At 39.0% G+C, this 22,597-nt stretch overlaps 1 protein-coding gene across 1 annotated transcript in view; it reads left to right on the forward strand.

Annotated features, from left to right (window-relative positions):
• dnah7 (dynein, axonemal, heavy chain 7) overlaps positions 1 to 22,597 on the forward strand; it is a 311,419-nt gene that overhangs the window by 103,438 nt on the left and 185,384 nt on the right. The window contains exons 30-34 of the mRNA XM_048599124.1: positions 323 to 472; positions 13,158 to 13,340; positions 13,817 to 13,993; positions 16,819 to 16,950; positions 21,347 to 21,568. Coding sequence (XP_048455081.1) covers positions 323 to 472; positions 13,158 to 13,340; positions 13,817 to 13,993; positions 16,819 to 16,950; positions 21,347 to 21,568 — 864 coding nt within the window. The remainder of the gene's footprint in view (positions 1 to 322; positions 473 to 13,157; positions 13,341 to 13,816; positions 13,994 to 16,818; positions 16,951 to 21,346; positions 21,569 to 22,597) is intronic.

Here is a 22,597-nt window from a genome sequence, read left to right on the forward strand (position 1 = left end):
TGCCAGGATATTAAAAGTAGCAGTGAAGGAATGATGACATAGTTGCACGTTAAGATGGTCTGTCACTCGTAGGTGGTGTTGATTCTGCTGCCTTAATGAGAAAATGAACTTTTCTAACTGCATTGTCAGTTATTGTGCATCAGATGCTGCTGTCCTAACTTAAAATAAATATGTATTTTATCAAATACTGGTAGACCATGCTGTGGGATTGAGATTTTTCTATTTTGTACCATAAGAACACCTCACATGCCAGTAATCATCAAACACCGTAGCTTTTAACTACTCTTATTGCAAAATGCTCTACTTATTATCTTTTGTCTAGGGGCTTCTGGAGGAAAACAAAGTTCAGTTTACAGTTATTAATCCCAAGGCTATCACTATGGGTCAGTTATACGGACAGTTTGATAAGGTGTCACATGAATGGTCCGATGGCATTCTGGCAGTTAGCTACCGAGCATTTGCTGTTTCTTCTGTAAGTATTTGTGAATTATGTTAATATTTGGTGGTTCAAACCAATATTAAAGTACTGCAATATGTGAGGTTATGAAATTCTTGTACAAACAAAATTCTAAGTGTTTAAGGATCTGCACTTTCAGAATACAGTAGTACTTCCAAATGGAGGTAAAAGTATTAAAAATAAGACTGGCATTTTTCTACAGCAACTTTTATGACCTCAAGATATCAGAGGGCATGTTTGCTGTCTAATTCAGGTTGGCAGGTAGGCTTTTGTTGCACTGAAGAAGCAACAGGCTGCCTTTTCACATGTGAAAGAGAGAGAGTGCCTCAAGTTGGGAGTTTGTGGAATTATCTACCCAATTTTATGCTCTTAACTGTCTTTGTGGTGTGCGATCTCTGCACGGAGAAGCCTGCCACTCTAGGTAAAGCCAGGCAATCTGGGAAGTACTCAAAGCCTTCCTGAAGCTGTGGCCCTATAGTATACCCATGCAAAACTGCCTCTGCACAGTTGGGGTAGCCCTGTTGCCTCGTGGGATCTAAAGCCAATTGAAGACTCGGAAAAATGGCTCAGGGGCTGGATGATGCCAACATGCTGACCTAGGGGATGAATTTTGTGCTTACCTCAGTATTTTCCCCATTCCCTATATTTCATCCATTGTATATTTTGGTTATTTCTTAAATGCTTCCAGGGTTTTTGTGTTTATGCTGTTGTTGGGGGCGAAGGGGTGAGGTTGTGGGATTGTTGGTGGAGGTGCTTAAAGCAAGTTTAGACCTGTGCAGGGATTTAATTTCCCTGAAAGTAATGTTATATCAGGATTCTGATATCGGCCAGCAGGCTTCCACATTTCACCAGGCTGGTTTGAAGGCAAATGATGAACTGCTGGGAATGTCATTTATATATTCCAATAGGTATCGCTATATACTGTTTAAAGAAAGCATCTGGTTTAACAGCCCAGGTATCTATTTCTGGATGTGAGCAACGCATCAGGGTTGAACGAGTGACAAGAAAGGTTTTGATTTGTAAAACTGAAGAGCTCTAACCCTTGCCAGATGATGGACTGCTGCTCAAAGCACTCCTTCTCAGATTGTGCATCTCTGCTCGATAGATGGTTGTTTATGTCTTGGAATTCAGTTCACCTGTCTTGCAGTTCACTCACCTCCAATTGATTTTCCTTCTGCTATTCTTTACAATGGCATGGGAGTAACATGCAACTTTATCTTGCAATTCCAGTGAACATCAATGCCAACGTCAGGAGCTGCTGCTTACTTTACGTCAACCAAATATTGAGTATCCACAGAGCAGATTAAAAAGATCAGAGAGATAGAGTTAAGAGGAAGTGAGAATCCAAACAGGGGATCTATAGACAGAAGATTAGCTTTCTTGGACATGTCTGATCCATAGAATACTTAGCCTTTCATGAGAATTTATTGATGACAGCTTTCTGGAACAAGATTATTTTTCCAATGGCTATGTGTGCATGGTTAACTGCTTGAGCCCTTTGCTGGAGTACTACCCCTCTCTCGCTGCCTTCCAATACCACTACTTCAGGTCTTTGCTGAAATAACTCCATGGAGGTTGGTATTCATCACAAAGTCACCCAGTATTTACAGATGGAAAGTCCTTCACACTGATCGAGCTCCCTCAGAGCCAGCTCTCAGAATGAACAGAACCTCTGACACATGTTTTTATCTGTCAGCCAGGGCTCCCTGATTGAACCAGTTTAACAGACCCAATCAGGGAACTCATATTCTATGAGGTCCACCTGGCTGACCTCATTACCAACACTACATCCCTCTCCCTCGAGTCTGACGATATAGGCTGGTTCTTTCTTTTGTAGCTCCTCCTGGGACGTATTGGTACCAGGTCAAGTTCCTCCAACTTTGCCTCTGATATGGGCATCATGTAACAGCATCTGCAGTTCTTACTATCTCTGGCTTGATGATTCCTTCATTTTCCAGCCTTCTGATTTCTGTCTCTACTTTTGCATGTAAGGCAAATGGCACTGGATGGGCATTGCAGAATCTCGGTATTGCTTCTTGGTCAACATGTAAAGTGGCCTTGACACCTTTGACAGTTCCTAGACCTTCCTGAAAAATGTCTGGGTATTTAATTAGCACTTTACTCAGACAGCCAATTTCTAATCGAAAAATGTCGAGCCAATCTAGGTGAATCTTTCTCAACCAATTTTCCCCCATGAAGCATGGGCCTGAACCCTTTACTACAATCAGCACTAACTGAAACAACTGCTTCTTGTAGTAGACTGGAACCGAAATTAGCCTTAATCTGTAAAAGTTCCTTGGTATAGGTTCTCAGTCAATTCGAAGTCTTGCGCAAACTTATGGACTTGTAGACCAGAATGAGTTTTGTCAAAGACTGATTCTGCGATCACTGAAACGGCTGCTCCAGTATCGACCTCCATTAAAGTCAGAGTCCTAGAGTTTTACAGCACAGAAACAGACCCTTCAGTCCAACTGGTCCATGCTGAGCAGATATCCTAAATTAATCTGGTCGCATTTACCAACATTTGGACCACATCCTTCTAAACCCTTTGTATTCATATACCCAACCAGATGACTTTTAAATGTTGTAATTGAACCAGCCTCCACCACTTCTGGTAGCTCATTCCATACACGCACCACCGTCTGTGTGAAAACGTTGCCCTTTGGGTCCTTTTTAAATTTTTGCCCTCTCACCTTAAACCTATGCTGTCTAGTTTTGGACTCCCCTACCCAGGGAAAAGACCTTGTCTGTTCACCCTGTCCATGCCCCTCATGATTTTATAAACTTCTAAGGTCACCCCTCCACCTCTGCCTCTAGGGAAAATAGCTCCAGCCTATTCAGCCTCTCCTTGTAGCTCAAAGCCTCCAACCCTGGTAATATCCTTGTAAATCTGTTCTGAATTCTTTTCAAGTTTCACAACATCCTTCCTATAGCAGGGAGAACAGAATGGAATGCAGTATTCCAAAAGTGGCCTAACCAATGTCCTGTCTAGCCGCAGCATGACGTTCAACTCCTATAGTCAATGTGCTGACCAATAAAGGCAAGCATACCAAATGCCTGCTTCAGTATCCACTTTCAAGGAACTACAAACCTGCAGCCCAAGCTCTCTTTGTTCAGCAACACTCCCCAGGACCTTACCATTAAGTGTGTAAGTCTTGCCCTGATTTGCCTTTCCAAAATGCAGCACCTCATGTTTATCGAAATTAAATTCCATTTTCCACGCCTCGGCCCATTGGCCCTTCTGATCGAGGAAGAGCCAGGTGACAATTTAACTGGATGTTTATTTTGATTGGATCTGATTTGGGTGTTGCTACGCAATTTAACTGTCCCAAGCAGCTGTAGGTTGACTTTCCAGGCTAGTAACAGCCTGTGAGTTCTCTTTCTTAGTTTAGGTCTATTGGGATTCTTTTGCTGTCTCAAGTCCACATGACGGCAGCAACTACAATGGTTTGCCGGCCTGGATCCTGAAGAAAATTTTGCCCGTTTGGCTGAGGCTTGGCTTTGTTTTGAAGTTTTGTTGTGGGCTGACCTAGAGTCCCTCTGTTCAGGATAAGTCCTGAGTGCGGATATGCAATTGTCTTCATCCAAGTGGTGTTCCCCAAGCTCAGTCGGGCTGGCAAGCGTGTCCACTTTGAATGGAATACCTTGCAACTCATTGCTCCACTTGCTGCATTTTCCAATGATAAAGCTAATTGTAGTGCCTGTTTGAGGTCCAGGTGGGCTTCAGCTAGTGGGCACTCTTGCATGCATACCACATACCAAATGGTCTCTCAGCATCCCATTAAGAGTTAAACCAAGGTCAAATGCCTCTGCCAGTCATCTAAACCTGGTCAAAAATCCTGTTACAAATTCTCCTGGTTCTTGAACTGAGTAAAACCGACAGCATCTCAGAATTAGAGGATGCTTGAGGTCATAATATTCCCTAACTAAATCCGTCAACTCTTGAAAGGTTTAGTATCCGGTGGCTCAGGGGAAGTTAGGCTCCTAATAACTGAAAAAGCTGCAGGTCCTCAAGCTGTCAGGAGAACTACTCATTGCTTTTCATCTGCCCCAGTGTCATTTTTCTGGAAAAGTAACAATTCTTTCCAGATCCTGGGCCCAGTCTCGATGGTAGGATCGAATGAATCAAGGTTCCAAATAAAGGCATAATGCCAGAACTGCTTACCCCAAAACAGTATGTGGATAGTCCAACTAGAGGAGGGGGCATTATTGGACCTTGTGCTGGTTAATGAGCCTGGCCAGGTATCTGACCTTTCAATGGGAGTGCATTTTGGAAATAGTGATCACAACTCCTTAAGATAGCTATGAATAGGGTAAGTCAGGACCTTATGACAAGCTACTAAATTGGGGGAGGGCAAATTACGTCAATATTAGGCAGGAACTAGGGCGTGTTAATTGGGAGGAGCTGTTATCAGGCAAGTCCACATTTGACATGTGGGGATTGTTTAAAGACCTGCTCAGAGTTCAGGACCGGCATGTTCCAGAAGGAGGAAGGACAAGGTTGGCAAGGTAGGGGACACATGGATAATGAAGGAGGTTATGAATTTAGTCAAAAGGGAAAAAAAAAGCATATGTAAGGTTTGGGAAGCTAAAATTGGACAGGGCCGGTGAGGAATATAAAGAAAGTAGGAAAGAACTCAAGTAGGCAATTGGGAGAGCAGGAAGGGGCCATGAAATAACCTTGGAAAGTAGGGTTAAGGAGAATCTCAAGGCATTCTATACATTAAAAACAAGAGGATAACATGGGAGAAGGTAGGACCACCCAAGAATGAAGGAGGGAACTTGTGCTTGGAGACAGAGGATATAGGTGAGATTCTAAGTGAGTACTTTGCGTCAGTATTCACCAGGAGAAGGATATGGAGGTTGGTGAGGTTTGAGTGAAACATACTAATATGCTAGGACATTTTGAGATCAAGAAAAAAGTGGTGTTGGTCTCTTGAAGAGCACTAAGGTGGGTAAGTGCCCAGGGCTTGATGGTGTATACACCAGGTAATTGAGAAAGACAAGACAGGAGATTGCTTAGGTCTTGACCGAGATTTTTGTATCCTCAATAACCCCTGGAGAGGTCCCAGAGAACTGGCGAGTAGCTAATGTTATTCCTCTATTCAAGAAGGGAAATAGGGATAATTCAGGAAACTATAGACCGGTGAGTCTCACATAAGTCGTTGAGAATTCTTAGGGATAGGATTTACATGCATTTGGAAAAGCAAGGCCTAATTATGGACAGGCAGCATGGCTCTGTGCGGGGCAGGTCACGTCACAATAATTTGATTGAATTTTTTGAGGAGGTGACAAAAGTGATCAATGAGGGTAGAGCAGTGGATCTTGTCTACATGGATTTTAATAAGGCTTTCGACAAGGTTCCTCATGGTAGACTCATCTAGAAGATTAAGATGCATAGGATCCACGGAGACTTGGCTGTGTGGATTCAGAATGAGCTTGCCTGCAGAAGGCAGAGGTTAGTGATGGAGGATTGTTTCTCAGACTGGAGGTCTGTGACTAGTGGTGTTCCGCAGGGATCCTTACTGGGACTTCTGCTGTTTATGATATATATATAAATGACCTGGATGAAAATGTAGATGGGTGGGTTAGTAGGTTTGCAGATGATACAAAGATCGGTGGAGTTGTGGATAATCTAGAAGGTTGTCATAGGATTCAGTGGGATATGGATCAGTTGCAGATATGGGTGGAGAAATGTTAGGTGGAGTTTAATCTGAGTAAATGTGAGGTGTTGCACTTTGGGAGATCAAATTTTAAGGAAAAGTACACAGTTAATGGCAGGACCCTGAACAGCATTGATGTGCAAAGGGATCTTGGGGTTCCAGTCCATAGCTCCCTGAAAGTAGCCACGCAAATAGATAGAGTGGTAAAGAAGGTGTATGACATACTTGCCTTTATTGGTCAGGGAATTGAGTACAAGTATCAGGATGTCATGTTACAGCTGTGTAAGACTTTGGTTAGACCACACTTAGAGTACTGCGTTCAATTCTGGTCACCTCTTTACAGGAAAGATATGTCGGCTTTGGAGAGAATGCAGAAGAGGTTTACCAGGATGCTGCCTGGATTAGAGGGTCAAGTATAAGGGGAGGCTAGAAAAACTTGAGTTATTTTCTCTGGAACGGCAGAGGCTAAGGGGAGACTTGATAGAAGTCCATAAAATTATGAGATGCATAGATAGGGTTGACAGTCAGAATCTTTTACCCTGAGTTGAAATGTCTAATACTAGGGGGCATTCTTTTAAGGTGAGCGGGGGAAGGTTCAAAGGAGATGAGAGGGGCAATTTTTTTTAGGCAGGGAGTGGTATGAGTGTCAAATGCGCTGCTGGGGGTGGTGATGGATCCAGATATGATAGGGGCATTTAAGAAACTTTTAGACAAGTACATAAATATGCAAGGAATGCAGGGATATGGACCAAGGGCAGGCAGAAGGAATTAGTTTAATTTGGCATCACGTTTGGCACAACATTGTGGGCTGAAGGACCCTTTCCTGTGCCATCCATTCCCACATTCTATGTTCTACGCTCTAACTCAAAGACGGTTGTTGCGAGCGAATTTCTTCAGCAGTATGCTTTTCTGTCATTGCCACTGAAATAACTCCTCAGACGTTGTTACCCTGTCACCGAGTCACCCTTTATTTAGATATGGAGAGTCCTTGGCACTGAGCCATCTCCCTCAGAGCCAGCTCTCTGAGTGAACAGAATGTCTGACACTCCTGTTTATATCCGTCAGCCAGGGCTCCCTAATTGGACCAGACCAACAGTCCCAATCAGGGAACTCATATTCTCTGAGGTCCACCTGGCTGACCTTGTTACAGTCAATACATTTGCTTTGTGTCAAAACTGTGCTTCTTCTGCAAGGACGGAAAGGTGTGTGAGAAGGTAATAGGATGAGGGAGAGGGTGAATGGATCTTCAAGGTATCTTGTTCCAAACAGGGTTATGCAGGAACGTCAGAATGTGGAGTTTGGTCCCTGAAAATATTTTGCCCTTGAACTGCCAAGGACTCTTGAGGTCCTTGGTCCTTTTCAGTGTCCTTTCTCCAGTTTGAAGGGATCTTACATCTGCTGACTTCGTTGGCCATTTCATCCAGCCTGGTTGGTTGTAAAACCTGTCCTCTTCCTCCAATTCTAAGCAAACATCATCTCACTGCAGTTCCCTCAGATTTTATAGCAAGACCTCCAGGAAACAGCGGGAACCCTGGAAGCAGCCCTCCTAGTTCGTTTGTACATTCCTGTTATTGCTGTAACCTCAAAAATTACATTTGCAATTGAGCTTTTGTGACTCAGGATTCCTTTTAATTATAACTCTTTCAATTTGACAGATCTGATATGTAGTCACCACCACCTTCTCTGATTGGTCATGAAACAAGGAAACAAAATAATGTGGCTTAATTAAAGAGTCACAGTAAAGCCTGCTGAAGGTTTCTGTCAAGACCATTCAAAATATTCCAGCTGGCCTATGCTGTTCCTTCCTTCCTTTCCTAACTTGACCTCAAACATATTTTCCCCCAAGGTTACTTAGCCCATTCTCACCTGACCTCATTTGCATCTTGCCTAATTCACACTTGCATATTAAATTCACATTTGGGGAGATATAAGAGTGCCTGCAGAATATTCAGCTTGGAAAGGCAATAGAGCAAACTCATAAATGTACAAATGTGCTAGTTCAACAGCTGCTTTGAGCAGCAGAGTTAAAGTAATGGATAAACTGTTACCTGAAAGAGGTTTGGAATCTCCATTTGCGATCTCTCTCAATCTTTCAGTCAGTGTCCAATATAAAAGCAAGATGTGACAACAACTGTTCACTAAAAATTTAAAATCTACAAACTTTGCCACTGTGGCACAATATGTCAACAATTAAATAGCTGGCCTCAGATTAAAAATCTAATACCTCGAGGACTCTAAGAACTTCAAAATGCAATTGCCTTTACCTTTCTGCGTATATTGGACGTTTTCCCTCCCCTTTTTAAACTTATTACCTTGGTTTAAGTGCTTGTTTGATGTCATATCTTTATTATATTTTTGGGATTAGTAGGGAATAAAACTCTTCTTTCGTATGCTTAAGAAGACTTATAATTTATAATAATAAGAATTATAATTTGTCCCCTTCATTTTGACATGGTTAATCACAGTTTCATTGTAATGTGATAGCTGCATTCCAAAAAAAATACTGTTGCACCAACGAAGATGTGGTTAAGAAGGAACTGATTTTTTCTCTCTTTGTCTAGTCATAATACTTGCTTTGATCTTTTGAGTGTAAGTGTCATCTTCATATTCCTCAGTAACTATTTCGACAGTTCTCTGTATATTTTACTGCGGCATCATCAGCTTATTGGTGCTCAATGATTGAAGTCTAGACAGGCGTAGTTTTTGTTTGATGTTGTCTAAGATAAAATAGCTTACTGCATATTTGATAAATAAGCTGCATTGTAGCAGGGAGCTTGTCTCTAGTTAGATGTAGCATGGCATCGAGGAAGATCAAAAGAAGAATTGTGGAGCCTCACTTTGTTTGACACCTGTCCTAACCTCCAAGTATCAATAATAGATCTTTTGCTAAGGATCACCACTTCCACATTATCATGAAGTAGGCAAAAAATTGTGACACATTTCATAGGATACCCATACTTCTACATATTCTTCCAGAGTCCCTCATGACTTAAGAGTTGAAAGCATTTTTTCAAGAAACAATGCTATGTAACAAATCTAATGTTGTTCACAACTTTTGTTTTTAGTTGTCAAGCATTGAAAATCATGTCAGCTATCCTGCTAGATGGCTAAATCCACATTGAAATTCATGGAGTGGCTGTTCAGCCTTACTAATGTATTGTTTCAAATGTGATCTTGGAAAGATCTTCCCTGAGGTTGAGAGCAGGAGGATGCCTCATTTCTATTGTTGGACTTGTTCCCTTTTTGGAAATTGTCACAACACTTGATTTTGAAGTCCTTCATCATTTTGGGTTTCCTCTTCATTCCAGATCTACAGGTTGAGTACATGAAGCTATAATATTAATTCCTCTCTTCTGTGCTTAAAAATTTTAGTAAGAATTCTGTCATCTCCTGCTGCTATGTTGCTTTTCATATGTGTGATGGCTTTCACCACCTCCACAGGCTTTAGCAGAGTTCAAAGTTCATCAACATTAGAATTATGTTGAATTAGAATTAAAACACTTACCAACATTGGATTTTTGATTGAAAAGTTCTTCTAAATATTTACTCCATTGAATGTTGACAGCTTTCCTTTGCAAGGGCTGTATTTCAGAGAGTACATAAACATTCTGATATTGGGTTCCTTAGTGGGTCACTGTTTGTGACAGTAGGCTGCTGGCAAACCAGACAGGGTTGAGACTTGAGTTCCATTAAACATCTCAGCCATCATTAAATCCCAGTAGGCTTAGCAATAATTAATTTGAAGTGGCTCTTTAATGAATCGAATTGGGTATATTTCACAGCAATTTTCCTGTTGTTGAGAATTAGGCATATGACCACCTCCATAATTCTTCAGGCCTGTCTGCTGTAGCTTTATAATTGTCTTTATTTGAATTGAATAGACTTATTTCAAAACTAAGTTTTTCACTCTCAAACTGAATGTGAATTCCCAACATGTTATGATCATTCTTCCCTAGAGTATCCTTTAGAATGAGGACAATTCATTAATCTTGCCAGACCTAAAATAGTCAATTTCATATTGGTTCTAGGTGTTTGTTCTAATAAATTGTTCCAATCATTCTATGAGATCAACCTCAAGACTACCTTTGCCAATCTATGTGAAGATTGAAATCACCAGAATGATTGCAAAATCGTTTTTACAAGCTCCCTGCTCACCATTATTTCTTGTTTTATTTCTCTTTGTTCTACATTGTAGCTAATGTTTGGTGATCTATATATTACTTCTACCAATAACTTCTTTCCCTTACTATTTCTTATCACCGCCCCAAACTGTTTGTGCATCTTAACCATCTGCGCCAAGATCATTTTGCACATTGTATCCATCTCATCCTTTATTAACAGAGCTAACTGGTCTCCTTTCAATTTCTGCCTATCCTTCTGAAATGTTGCTGCACCCCTGAATATTCATTCCCCAGTCTCGGTCAACTTGCAATCATATCTTTGGTAATAGTTGGTGGGCTATACCCTTTTATTGCTCTCTGAGCAATCTGTTGCTCTCTTTTTCTATTAATTGTCTGTGTGTTCAGATAAAGAACCTTTAAATTTGCTGTTTTATGATTTTTCACAGCCTAATCCTATTGACTGATGTATATTAATTTTGTATGATATGGCCCTTCCTATATGATTCCATATTGATTCCTGGACTAATGTACGAGGAGAGATTAAATCATTTAGGACTATATTCACTGGTTTTTAAAAGAATGGGAGATATCTCATAGACTAGACAAGGTAAACATAGGATGGATGTTCCCAATGACCAGGGAGTCCAGAACCAGGGGTCACAATCTATGGATATGGAATAGGCCATTAGGATTGAGATGAGGAGAATGTTTTTCACCCGGACAGTGGTGAGCCTGTGGAATGCTGTCCTGTAGAAAGCGGCTGAGGCCAAAACGTTGTTTTCAAGAAGGAGATAGCTATAGTTCTTAGGGTTAAAGATATGGGGCAAAAGCAGGAAACAGGATTTTAATTGAGGGATCAGCCATGAGCATATTGAATAGCAGAGGGGGCTTGAAGGGCCAAATGGTTTACTTCTGTTTCTATTTTCTATGTTTCAATTACAGTTTTATCATGATTATCTATATGATCACTCTGAACAATTGCCTTGTGCTTTCTCTATAATTTTCTAAATGTCCCCTCACTTGAACGTTCACTTCTATTTGCATTTGGTATCCTCAAGTTTATTTTTAGGGGCATAGAGTAGGAGAGCAATGAGGTGATATTGATCTGGTACATGACACTTGTTAGACCGCAGCTGGAGTATTGTGTACAGTTCTGGGTAAAATGCAGAAGTGATTTGCAAGAATTATTCTAGTGATGAGGAACTTATGCTAGATTTAAGAATCTGGGACTGTTCTCCTTGGGGGAAAAAAAAAAGCCTAAGAGGAGAATTGATACAGTTTTCAGAATCGTGAACTGGCTGGTTAGAGTGGATGGGGAGAAAGTGTTCCCACTCATAATATGAATAAGAGCAAGAGGGTATGCATTTAAAGTGATCTGCAAAAGAAACAAGGATGAAGTGAGGAAAACGTTTTTCATTCAGCAAGTAATTGCAGGTTTAATTGAAGCACTCTAAAGGGCATTGTGTGATTATTTGGATAAAAATAATGTGCAAGTTATGTGAAAATGCAGCAATTTGGCGTCAGGGAAAGATGCTCATTTAATGAGCCAGTACAGACACGACGGTTCAAAAGGCTGCCTTCTGCACCATAGCACTCTTGTGATTATTTGTTATTTGATTTGCCAGGACGCTGTCCCATCGTTGTTCAAATGAAGCATATTCCAAAGGAACAACTGTTTCTTTGCCCACTGTCAGTTTTAGTGTTCTCAGTTGAAACCATTTTTTACACACCAAACTTTTAAACATATGTTCAACTAATATTATTGACACCACCGATTGGCTGATGGCTCAGAAACCACTATTTCATTTCATGATGCCTCTGGATTTACAAAATTGTCGTTTCACACAACAAAATATACAGAACAGCTCCATTTAGCTTCTCTATAGTATATAGAGAACATAAGTTAGAGTAACTGAGAATTATGGATAAATATGCAGATAGCTTCTTCATAAAGCTTTTTTTTTTAATTTTCTTGTCCTTATAATAGATCTTAATCTTCTTGAGTGTTGATCTCTTTCTTGTTGTCCAGAATGCATTCACTGGGAGGTGCAGTGGCATTATGGAAATGTCACTGGACTAGTAATCCTGAACTCCCAGGCTAATGTTCTGGGGACATGGGCTCACATCCCACTATAGTGGATGGTGAAATTTGAACTCAATAAAACTGAGATAAAATACGAACTTAATGGTGGCCATGTAACCACTCTTAATCATCTTAAAAGCATACTAATGTCCCTTAGGGAAGGAGGTCCGCTATTCTTCCCTGGCCTACATGTGACTCTAGAACGATAGAATATGGTTGACTCTTAACTACCCTCTGAGCAATTAAGGAGAGGCAATAAAAGCTGGCCTATTCAGAGTTGTCTGCATTCCATGAATGAATAAAAAGATTCAGCCTATTAGAAACTCCTCCATGTACATTTTTACTATTGGATTCAACAAACTAATTTCTTGAGAAAGTAAACCACAGAGACAATTTTTTGAATAAGAATGTGAAATTTCTTTCCTAGAACAATTAGCTTGTAATATTCAAATCTTTATTTAACATTGCTGAAGTTTTTAGATATATATATACATGGTTTTTCAAAGTCTGCACTTATATCGTTATCAATTTTAAACTTCGTCTCAATGAGATGTTTATCTCCTTCCTTTATAGATAACATACATAGTTAACCTAATATTAACTCTTGCACAGTTTCCAAATCTTTATTGTGTGGCTTTTCATTTTTTTTTGTGTTTCTAGAATGACTTGAAGATTGGATTATATACTTTAGCACTCCAACAGTTGCAGAAAAAGATTTATTCTAAGTCTATCTGACTTAAAGTGTAGTGGAATGTGATTTGCTATCTAGATGAATCTAAAGATCTAGAGCTTTATTTAGAGCTTTTATTTAATGGAGATTATTTTTAAAACAGACCCCAGACAGGAAATGGTTAATTTTTGATGGACCAGTTGATGCCGTCTGGATTGAGAATATGAACACTGTCCTTGATGATAACAAGAAATTGTGTCTGATGAGTGGAGAGATCATTCAGATGTCTCCTCAAATGAGTCTTATATTTGAACCAATGGATCTGGAAGTTGCTTCTCCTGCTACCGTAAGTGGTCATGTAATAGTTTTGATCAAAACAAAAGACTGATTCTATGACATTGCTTCAAGTGAGGAATAAAGTTCATAGCAAATGCAGTCAGGCTACAGGCCGTGACTGTCTATTCATTGAAATAACTTGAAGGAAAATCGTTTGTATGTGGCAAGAATTTCTCCACACTTGGCCTCTGCAGGTTTTCCACCTTGCTGGAGGCAGTCAATCATAGAATCAACCACAATTGTAATGACATTTATAAAAATGAAACTTAACACTTGTTTTTACTATGAAGGGAAGGTAACAGAGGAAGGTTTGACGATATTTTGTATTTTGCATTGTTTTACAACTTTAAAAAATGTTTTCTATATGAACAACTTCTTGATAAGCTAACAGCAGGAGTTTCCTCAGAACTGTCCCATGCCTCTGTAATAGGTTTGCTAGATTGTATGTTATATTTCTAGTGAGAATATCTATTCATTACATTTTAGGTTTCAAGGTGTGGAATGGTTTATATGGAACCTCTTATGATGGGATGGAAGCCTGTGATGGTGTCTTGGATGAATAAGATGCCTCCTGGTGTTCGTCCCATGCACAAGGAATTAATTGAAGGGTTATTTGACAGAATGGTGCCAGTGTCTCTTCAATTTGTTCGAAAATCAGCTAAGGTAACAAACTGATCACCAGTGTCTTATGTTTAAATGGAATGCGCTTCCTGCAAATTAATGAATTTTTTTTAAGATACATATTACATTATATTCACTTTATCAGCCTATCATAATCTAACACACTTTTCACTGGCATTTTGGGGAACCCAAACTGAAAATATCATTCAAATAATAAAATTCCATGGTCTAGTTCAGGGGTCAGCATCCTTAATGAAAAGCTGTTTTTTCAAAAGAAGTCAAAAATATATCTTAAGAGCAGTGATGTTGTTGTTCAAGTGCCAATTATAATGAAAAACAAGACAAATAAGTTAGTATATTTCTATGAAATGCCATTCTACTGATGTTTGTAAACATACATGTATATAAATATTTCAATAAAATATTACAAATTGAATGCTTCTTTCTCACAAGTACAATATTAATAAAAGTTTAAAATGATAAAAAACAAACTAGTTAATAACAACAATAATAAAATAAATTAACAGCAATAATTAATCAGATAAATAAAATTTAATGTGATTGCTACTGAATTTCTTTAAAGGGATATTCAATATCTGGACAGCTGTTATTTTTATTTTCAAGCAGGACTGTAAACTTTCATTTTTTTTGGTTGGTTTCTCAACTTGCTTTATATAACATCCTTACTTGAAGGCATTTGGCCACACTGGAGGTGAATCTTTATTCTTAATCTACTGGTTGGTGATGCCATTTTTACTGTCTGGTCCTCATGGTCTTCACAGATAAAGGCATATCTCAGTTTTTTTGAACAATTTCATTTTCATTTTTAACATCAGGGGTTTTAATAAAGCACACTTTCAAACATTCACCATCTGTAAATAGTTCTCTCCACAGTCTCTTGAGCCATCACAGTGCCATTTGAGCGACCTGATGTTTCCATCTACATAGCTAACGCATTCCTGAATTTCTCTACCTTGTTTTTCAACTCCACTTTGTTTTGCACTTTGCCAGTAGGATAATTTTTGGCTAATGAAATGCCTTTCAAGATTTGACTTCTTGCTATTGATGAGTTTTCATTTCAAATGAGACATAGGGAAACCTGGAGAATTTGGCTAACAAGTCAGCCTCTGGTGAACAGGATTTGGGGCCTCACCTGTCTCTAGATCTTTTTTTTAATCAAAATGGCAAAAATTGATTTTATTAGTTAGTTTAGCTGCTTGGCACTTTTAATGGTCTTTTTTTATTATCCATTTATTTAAATTATTGAATTATCGCTTTGGACTCTATCTTTACTATTGTGACAAACCTTATCTTCATGAAATGAGCTTACAGCGAACCCCTCCAAATGAGAGGAAAATTCAAATATGCCACCCCACTTCATGCAAAAAGATTGTACCACCCTGCTGTAGTCCATCCCAATAGATTTTTTATTTGAGTGTCTTGCAAGCAGAATTCACTCTGGGCCATTTTCTGTGAGAGGTTTTCACATTTTCTCTGATCTTGCTGCCATTCATTCATGTGTCTCAACATATGCTGATCCTGACTCTAAACTTGTCCTTTTGTTGTTAGTATCTCAGTTGATGCCTGAAGTTGTAAAGTTAAATCATGATGCCCACTCCCACCACTTTATTCTCTTCATGTCGTTCTTCTTCCTCCTTGGATTCTTTGGAGGCTAAAGAGATCTTGAATATCTGAAAGCACAAACGGATAAGAGTAGGGCAAGGATGAGCAAAGGTGCCAGGGGAGTGAAGCAGAATTTCCAATCATGACATATTTATGGGCATCTTTCAGGAAAAGATGCATGTCATCATAGTTGATGCTTTGGCAGCATTAGATATAATGGCTCAGATGGTCCTGATAATTCTACACGCTGTCTTCTCAGAATACTGATGGCATGCAGATGTACTGATCCTCAGTTTGTCTTGGTGCTTTTGCATCTATTTTATGTTACGTACTACAAGAGAGAAGACAGAATGCCAGTTACTGTGGGTCAGTGTTTATGGCTGATACATCTGCCAAACCTGTATAGCTGTTCATTGCAGAGACATGAGAAATGGACTTTGTTTTGCTCTCCTGCTCGTTTTTGAGGGTACCTAAGAGAGTCCCTGCTGCACTCCCTGTTTTCCCACTTTGTTCATTATCTTATTTCACACCTCTAGCTGACATAATTGGAGGCTATCACTGGGTGATGTGTCACTTAAGAAGATTAGCAATGGGTTAGGGATGGGGTGTGATGCGTTATTCGGTGTAAAAAAAGATGGCACTTAGCCAAAAAAACTCCAGATTCAGTTTAGTGTTTCAAGACCACTGAGACTCTTTTTTGGATCCCTGAAGTTCTGACAAAGAGTCATTTTGGACTGACAATATTAATTCTGTTTCTTTCTCCACAGATGCTGCCAGATCTGCTGAGTTTCTTCAGCATTTTCTGAATTTATTTCAGGTCTCCTGCATTCATTACACTTTGATTTTATCTGTATGAAATTTCTACAAGCCAGTCATGTATTTCAAACCTATTCTAAAAATGTGGGATTTTCCAAATTATCTGTCTTTGATGCATTGGTATACATATCTATATTTTCTACACAATTTTAACTGAAATGTTGCACTGTTACTTTTTTCTATAGCTACATAATTACAATCTTGAGATAAAAAAAGGTAGAAATAATAATTTTACATAATGATGTAAAGTACTATTGGATGAATTTTTATGGTAGACCTTCCACTCCAGTCATAGCTTCAGCATTTATGACATTTTTACAGGCTTTCTATACATCTTGCTTTTTGACAAAGTCGGTCTATTTATTTCTGTTTTTTGCTAAATCCTAACCATGAATAACAAGATTATCAAATTTATTTTCAACCTGCAGGAGTTAGCTCCTACCAGTGACACAGGCTTGGTTCAGTCACTCATGAACCTTATGGACTGTCTAATGGAGGAATTTACGGATGCTGCCAAAATTAAGCAAATGAATGAACGTGACATCTGTTCTTGGTTTGAGGTAGCTATTGCTTTCCCTGTGGTTAAGTTTCAAAATTTTCATTTTTCTGAGGCAGCATGAAAATGTTTTTGTTTTTTAAAAATATTCTGAGATATTTTATACGCGGGGAAAACACCCAGTATAAAAAATGAAATTTCTAATGTAAACTACCACTCTCTTATAGTACAAATGCAGGCCTACCAATTGTACTTTGATGCCTCCCAAATTCTGTTAGTTACCCAACAATTTGATCTCCTCACCTTCGGAGTTCACTTATTGCCTTGGCTTTTCTGGTCTCATTTGAGACTCCCTGCTGCATTCCAGTCTGTTCCACTCTTTTGTCATACCTTGGTCTTGCTATAAATGGAAAAAAAAGGCTCAGTTTTGAAGGATTGGGTGACATCCAGCATTGTAAATGCCTGGACGTTTCTGACCCATGCCTAATTCTTCTCATTCTCCCAAAGGCTGTTTTTCCTAAAGTGCCATGCATGTCTGTTGGAGCCAAAGATCAATGCTACATGAGGGCCACTTGGATTTGTAATGTTCTTCATAATTGAAGAATTCTGATCATTTCTGCTTTATCAATCATCTCATCATACATGCCTTCTCCTGTGCATTGTCCTGGTTTTTAAACTTTGTGTCCCATGTCAGGAAGAAATGAGTCAAAAGCTTAGTACATTTCAGGCACAAATTTTGTTTTCCACAGAAGGAAGCAAACAGGTTTTCAGGGATTGTTTGTGAAGTTTGTTACATTTTTCTTGACAAGAAACAGTGGTGACGCTCCATTTTATTTGTCTTACAAAAACAATAGTGCTGAAGTTTCACCTGTTATTTATGTGTTAATTTGATAAGAAGTATTGTAGGTGATGTCTTAAGAGTAATATGCTTTACACAGGTAAGTTTTTTTTGTCCATCTGCTTATTGACTTTATGAACAATAAGGAAGAACTTGGTTAACTAGAAGATGAACTGTGTCCTAGCGATAGGAGTGGACACATTAGGAGAAGCTAGATCTTAATGTAGAGCTACTTCTTCAGCTTGGCACATAGATGGTGTTTTGACATCAGCTACTAGTAACAGTTTGTATGTTTTTAATTAAAAGTACATAAAAATATAAGACCATAACGTAAAGGAGTAGGTCATTGGCCCTTGAGCCTGCTCCACAATTCACCAAGGTTATGGCAAATATTTGACTTCAATTCTACCTTCCCATGCTATTACCATGGTAAGAGGTAGAAGTTGTTGGCCAAATGTTGCTTCCAATTGTGACTGGAAACCCGTATACAGTGGTTTGGTGCTGGGTCCCTTGCTGTTTGTAGTGCATGTTAATGTTACAGGTATGATCTATAAGTTCACAGATGACATGAAAATTGGTGGTGTGATAGATAGTGAGGGGGAAAGCCTTAGACTACAGGATGAGAGAGACAGGCTCGTCAGATGGACAGAACAATGACAAATGGAATTTAATACTGAAAAGATGATGCATTTTGCGAGGACTAACAAAGCAAATGAATACATAAAGATCCTACAAAGTAGACAGGATCAAAGAGACTATTACAATATTTAAGAAGTATTTAGATTATCACTTAAAGTGTCATTGCGTACAAGGCTACAGGCCAAGTGCTAGAAAATGGGACAAAAGTAGATAGGTGTTTGATAACCAGTGCAGACACAGTAGGCCAAAGGGCTTCTTTCTGTGCTGTAAAACCCTGACTCTATTCCAATATTTCTTAATTCCCTTCATATTCTAAAGTCTACTGATTTCTGTGTTGAATGTACTCAATAGCTGAGTATTTGCTTTTCTCTGGTGCAAATAATTCCTAGGATTTTTGACAGTTTGAATGAAGAAATTTCTCCTCCACTCTATCCTGAATGTCTGAGCCTTTATTCTAAGATTGTGACCCAATATTCAAGATTCTGCAACCAGGTGAAACATTTTCTCGGCAGATACCCTGTTAAGCTGCTTAATAATTTCACATTACAATCACAAGAATTAGGAGCAGGAGTGAACCATTCAGCCCCTCAAGTTTGCTCTGCCATTCAATAAGATCATGGCTGATCTGTTTGCGTTCTGAATTTCACTTTCCCATCTATTCAATAGCCATTGATTCCCTTGCCTAACAAAAATCTATCTGCCTCAGTCTTTAAAAATAGTCAGTGACATTGCCTCCTCCAACTTTTGAAACAGGGAGTTACAAAGCTGCTCAACCCTTTCAGAGAGAAAAAAAATCCCTTATCACCTTCCTATAAGGGAACCTAATTTTTTTGACAGTGTCCCCTAGTTTTGGCCTCATCATACAAGTGGAAGCATTCTTCGGACACTAATTGGCTTGCAGAAACCACTGCTGTCCAATTAACCACATATATCTGCAAACAAAAGAGATCTGGTTCCCCTTGAGATCAGATTTGAACACAAATTCAAAACTACCTCCTCTGCCAAAATCCAGTCTGTGAATTATAAATAACTGAGGGTCAAGCATTGATCCAAATAGTATCTTGCTAGTTACCCAAAAATATTCTATTTATTTAATACTCAATCCCCACTAATATGTTGCCCCCAAATCCAATAAGTCTTGTGCAATGATCGCTTGTTTGGCACCAAATCAAAAACATTTTGAAACTTCAAATATACCAGTCACTGGTTCACCCTTCTCCTTTTCACGATAACCTCAAAAACACTGTAGCAGATTTGTCATACAAGACTTCCCCTTCATAAATAAACACACAGACAATGCTGGAAAGTCTGAGCAGGTGTGACAGCATCTGTTGAGAGAGAAAATCACAACACTTTGAGTCCAATATCACTCTTCTTTGCAATTATAATTGGTATCAGATTTGCTGAGTACTTTTTCAGGAGCCTGGTCAAGTTGTTGCAGCACATCTTTTAGTTGGTACACATTATTGCCACATGCATCAGTGGTGGAGGGAATGAGTGTTGAAAGTGGTGGATGAGGTTACAATCAAGAGGGCTACCATGTCCTGGATGGTGTTGAGCTTCTTAAATTTTGTTGGAGTTGCCTTCATCCAAGCAGCTGGTGTGTATTTGACCACACTCCTGACCTCTGCCTTGTAGACTGGGGACAGACATTGGGGAGATAGAAGATGCATTTCTCACTTGGAATTCTGAGTCTCTTAACTCCAATACAGCTGTGGTATTTATATAGATGGTCTGGTTCCGTTTCTGCATAATGGTAATCTCTAAGATGCTGATGGTGGAAGTTACAGAGATGGTAATGCCTTTGAATGTCAAGGGGAGATGTTTACATTCTTATTTGAGATGGTCAGTGCCTGGCACTTGTGTGGTGGAAATGTACTTGCCACTTGTTGGCCAAAGACTGAATGTTGTCTGGATCTTCCTTCATATGCGCACAGACTGCTTCAATATCTAAGACATGCAGAATGGTGCTGAACATTGTGCAATTGTCAAACAACATCCCACTCTTGACCTTATGATGATGGGAAGGTCATTGATGAAACAGTGAGTGGTAGTTAGGCATTGAATATTACCATGAGGAATACTTGTCGAGATGTCCTGCAATTGAGGTGATTGATCTCCAACAACCACAGCCATCTTCATTTGTGTTAGACATGGCTCCATCCACTGGGTGGTTTTCACCCTAATTCCCATTGACTGTACTTTTGTTAGGCATCTATGATGCCACACTTGGCCACACACTAACTTGATGTTACATTCACTTCACTCCGGAGTTTACCTCCTTTGTTCATGTTTTGATCAAGGCTGTAATGAGGCCAAGAGCTGAGTGGTCCTGGCAGAATCCAAAAACTGATCTCGAGTCAGTTCAGTAAGTGTCCCTTGATAAACATTATGATAACACCTTCCATCAATTTGCTGATGATTGACCGTAACCGTCCTGATTCTCCACCTCAACATCACAGCCCACTCACCCACCGTCTCATCCACCTGCCCATCCTATGCATTTCCCCACCTCATGCAGCTCATCCATTTACTCAATCTACCCACTTACCCACCTACTAACTCATCCACCTGTTCATCTCACTCATATCCACCCTCTCAATCATTCATTCATTCACTAATGTTCATCTACTCATCCATTCAGTAACATTCAAAGACTGAACCTTTAAGTTTCCCATACTGCAGCTCACACAATAAAAAAGAGGCATGTCCTGTCTTTCCCAATTCTATTCTGCTGTGATGGAGTTCCGTGAGAAACCCCACACTGAACATTTCTCTGAATGGTGGGATGAAGGAATGTGTAACTGTATTGAATCAGGGCAGTTTTTGATAACAGTTGCAATACACATTTTATAGTCACTGATCAGAAGGTTCAAGGCAATATACCTTGTTTGACTGTGCTTGGTTTAGTGCGTAGCTTGTGGTCTTTATGAAATGATTTCATGTGAATTCTTTTGCTCACTATTGCTTGTATTCTTTATAGGGAATTTTTCTATTTTCCTTAATTTGGTCAGTTGGTGCTACCTCCAGAGAGGATGATCGACTGAAGTTTAATAAGCTTGTGCGAGAGATAACCAATGGACCTCTTACTGAGGAGACAAGAACACTGTTCAATTTATTTCTGCAAGTTGATCCTCCAGCAAAACTCCCTACTGTCCCAATTCCCAAGGAGGGCCTTATCTATGATTATGTGTTCATTAAAGATGTATGTATTAAAATACATTGATTCCTTTGACTCTTCTTGTATGAGGGAAATGTCAAGCATTTATCTGTTACAGTCAGATTAAGAATTCAGATGTTTGAAAGATCGAATCTTAATTCATCATTCTGAAGTTTTACATTGGTGAACCGGTACATTGTACTTCCCATATGCAAATACAGAGATCAAAATTCTATTTTATTAATTCAGGTTTACTATTTATAAAATTAATTGAGTTAGATGCTAAAAATATAAAAGTTTGAGAAATTAGTTTAGATCAAGATCTTGAACATTATATTTAATATAAAAAGTTCTGTTATATTTAGAAGAACTCTCAGTATCCTCAATTAGGAAGAAAGTTAGAACTCTATGGAATATGATTAGTGATGATGTTCAAGTAGAAGATGAATTAGCTTGAATGTTTTGAAACTACATTCTATAAATCATTAGAAATGGTATGACTAACTTGATATTCAATTGCTAGAATATGCATAATTCTAGATAATTTTGCAATTAGATTTACACAATAAACATGGGGTAGAGGAGGAACGTGTTATAGGTTAGCAAATTCTCTGTTGAGTTTTGCTGCTTGTAATATATATTATGGTTCTAAAGGAGATAAGCGAGACCTTTTGGCATGAGCTCACATTAATAATGGAAGACCTGGTAAATGATTTCAAGGCTCTACACGACTGACCTGAATCAAAACTTAAAATGGTTGAGAGAACTGACCCAGCGAGCTACGACACTATTACTGATAAATCAAGAAATAGGGTATACTTTCAAATTATAGTAAATTTATTTTGATAAAAGAAATTTAAAGTTGAAATTGTGAAAATGTCTTCGTTCAAAAAGAATTAGACACTGAGAAAAAATGTTGATAAGCACTGTAGTGAAAGCAAATGAAATGTTAATGACATTCAAATTGCAACTAGGTATTAACATGGGAGGGTTCTGAAGAACAGTCCTGCCTTCCTGAATTGGCATTTTTTTTATTCATTCACAGGATGTGGGTGTCACTGGCTAGGCCAGCAT

Source organism: Rhincodon typus, chromosome 7 (genome assembly GCF_021869965.1).
Source record: "Rhincodon typus isolate 14 chromosome 7, sRhiTyp1.1, whole genome shotgun sequence".
NCBI lineage: Eukaryota > Metazoa > Chordata > Chondrichthyes > Orectolobiformes > Rhincodontidae > Rhincodon > Rhincodon typus.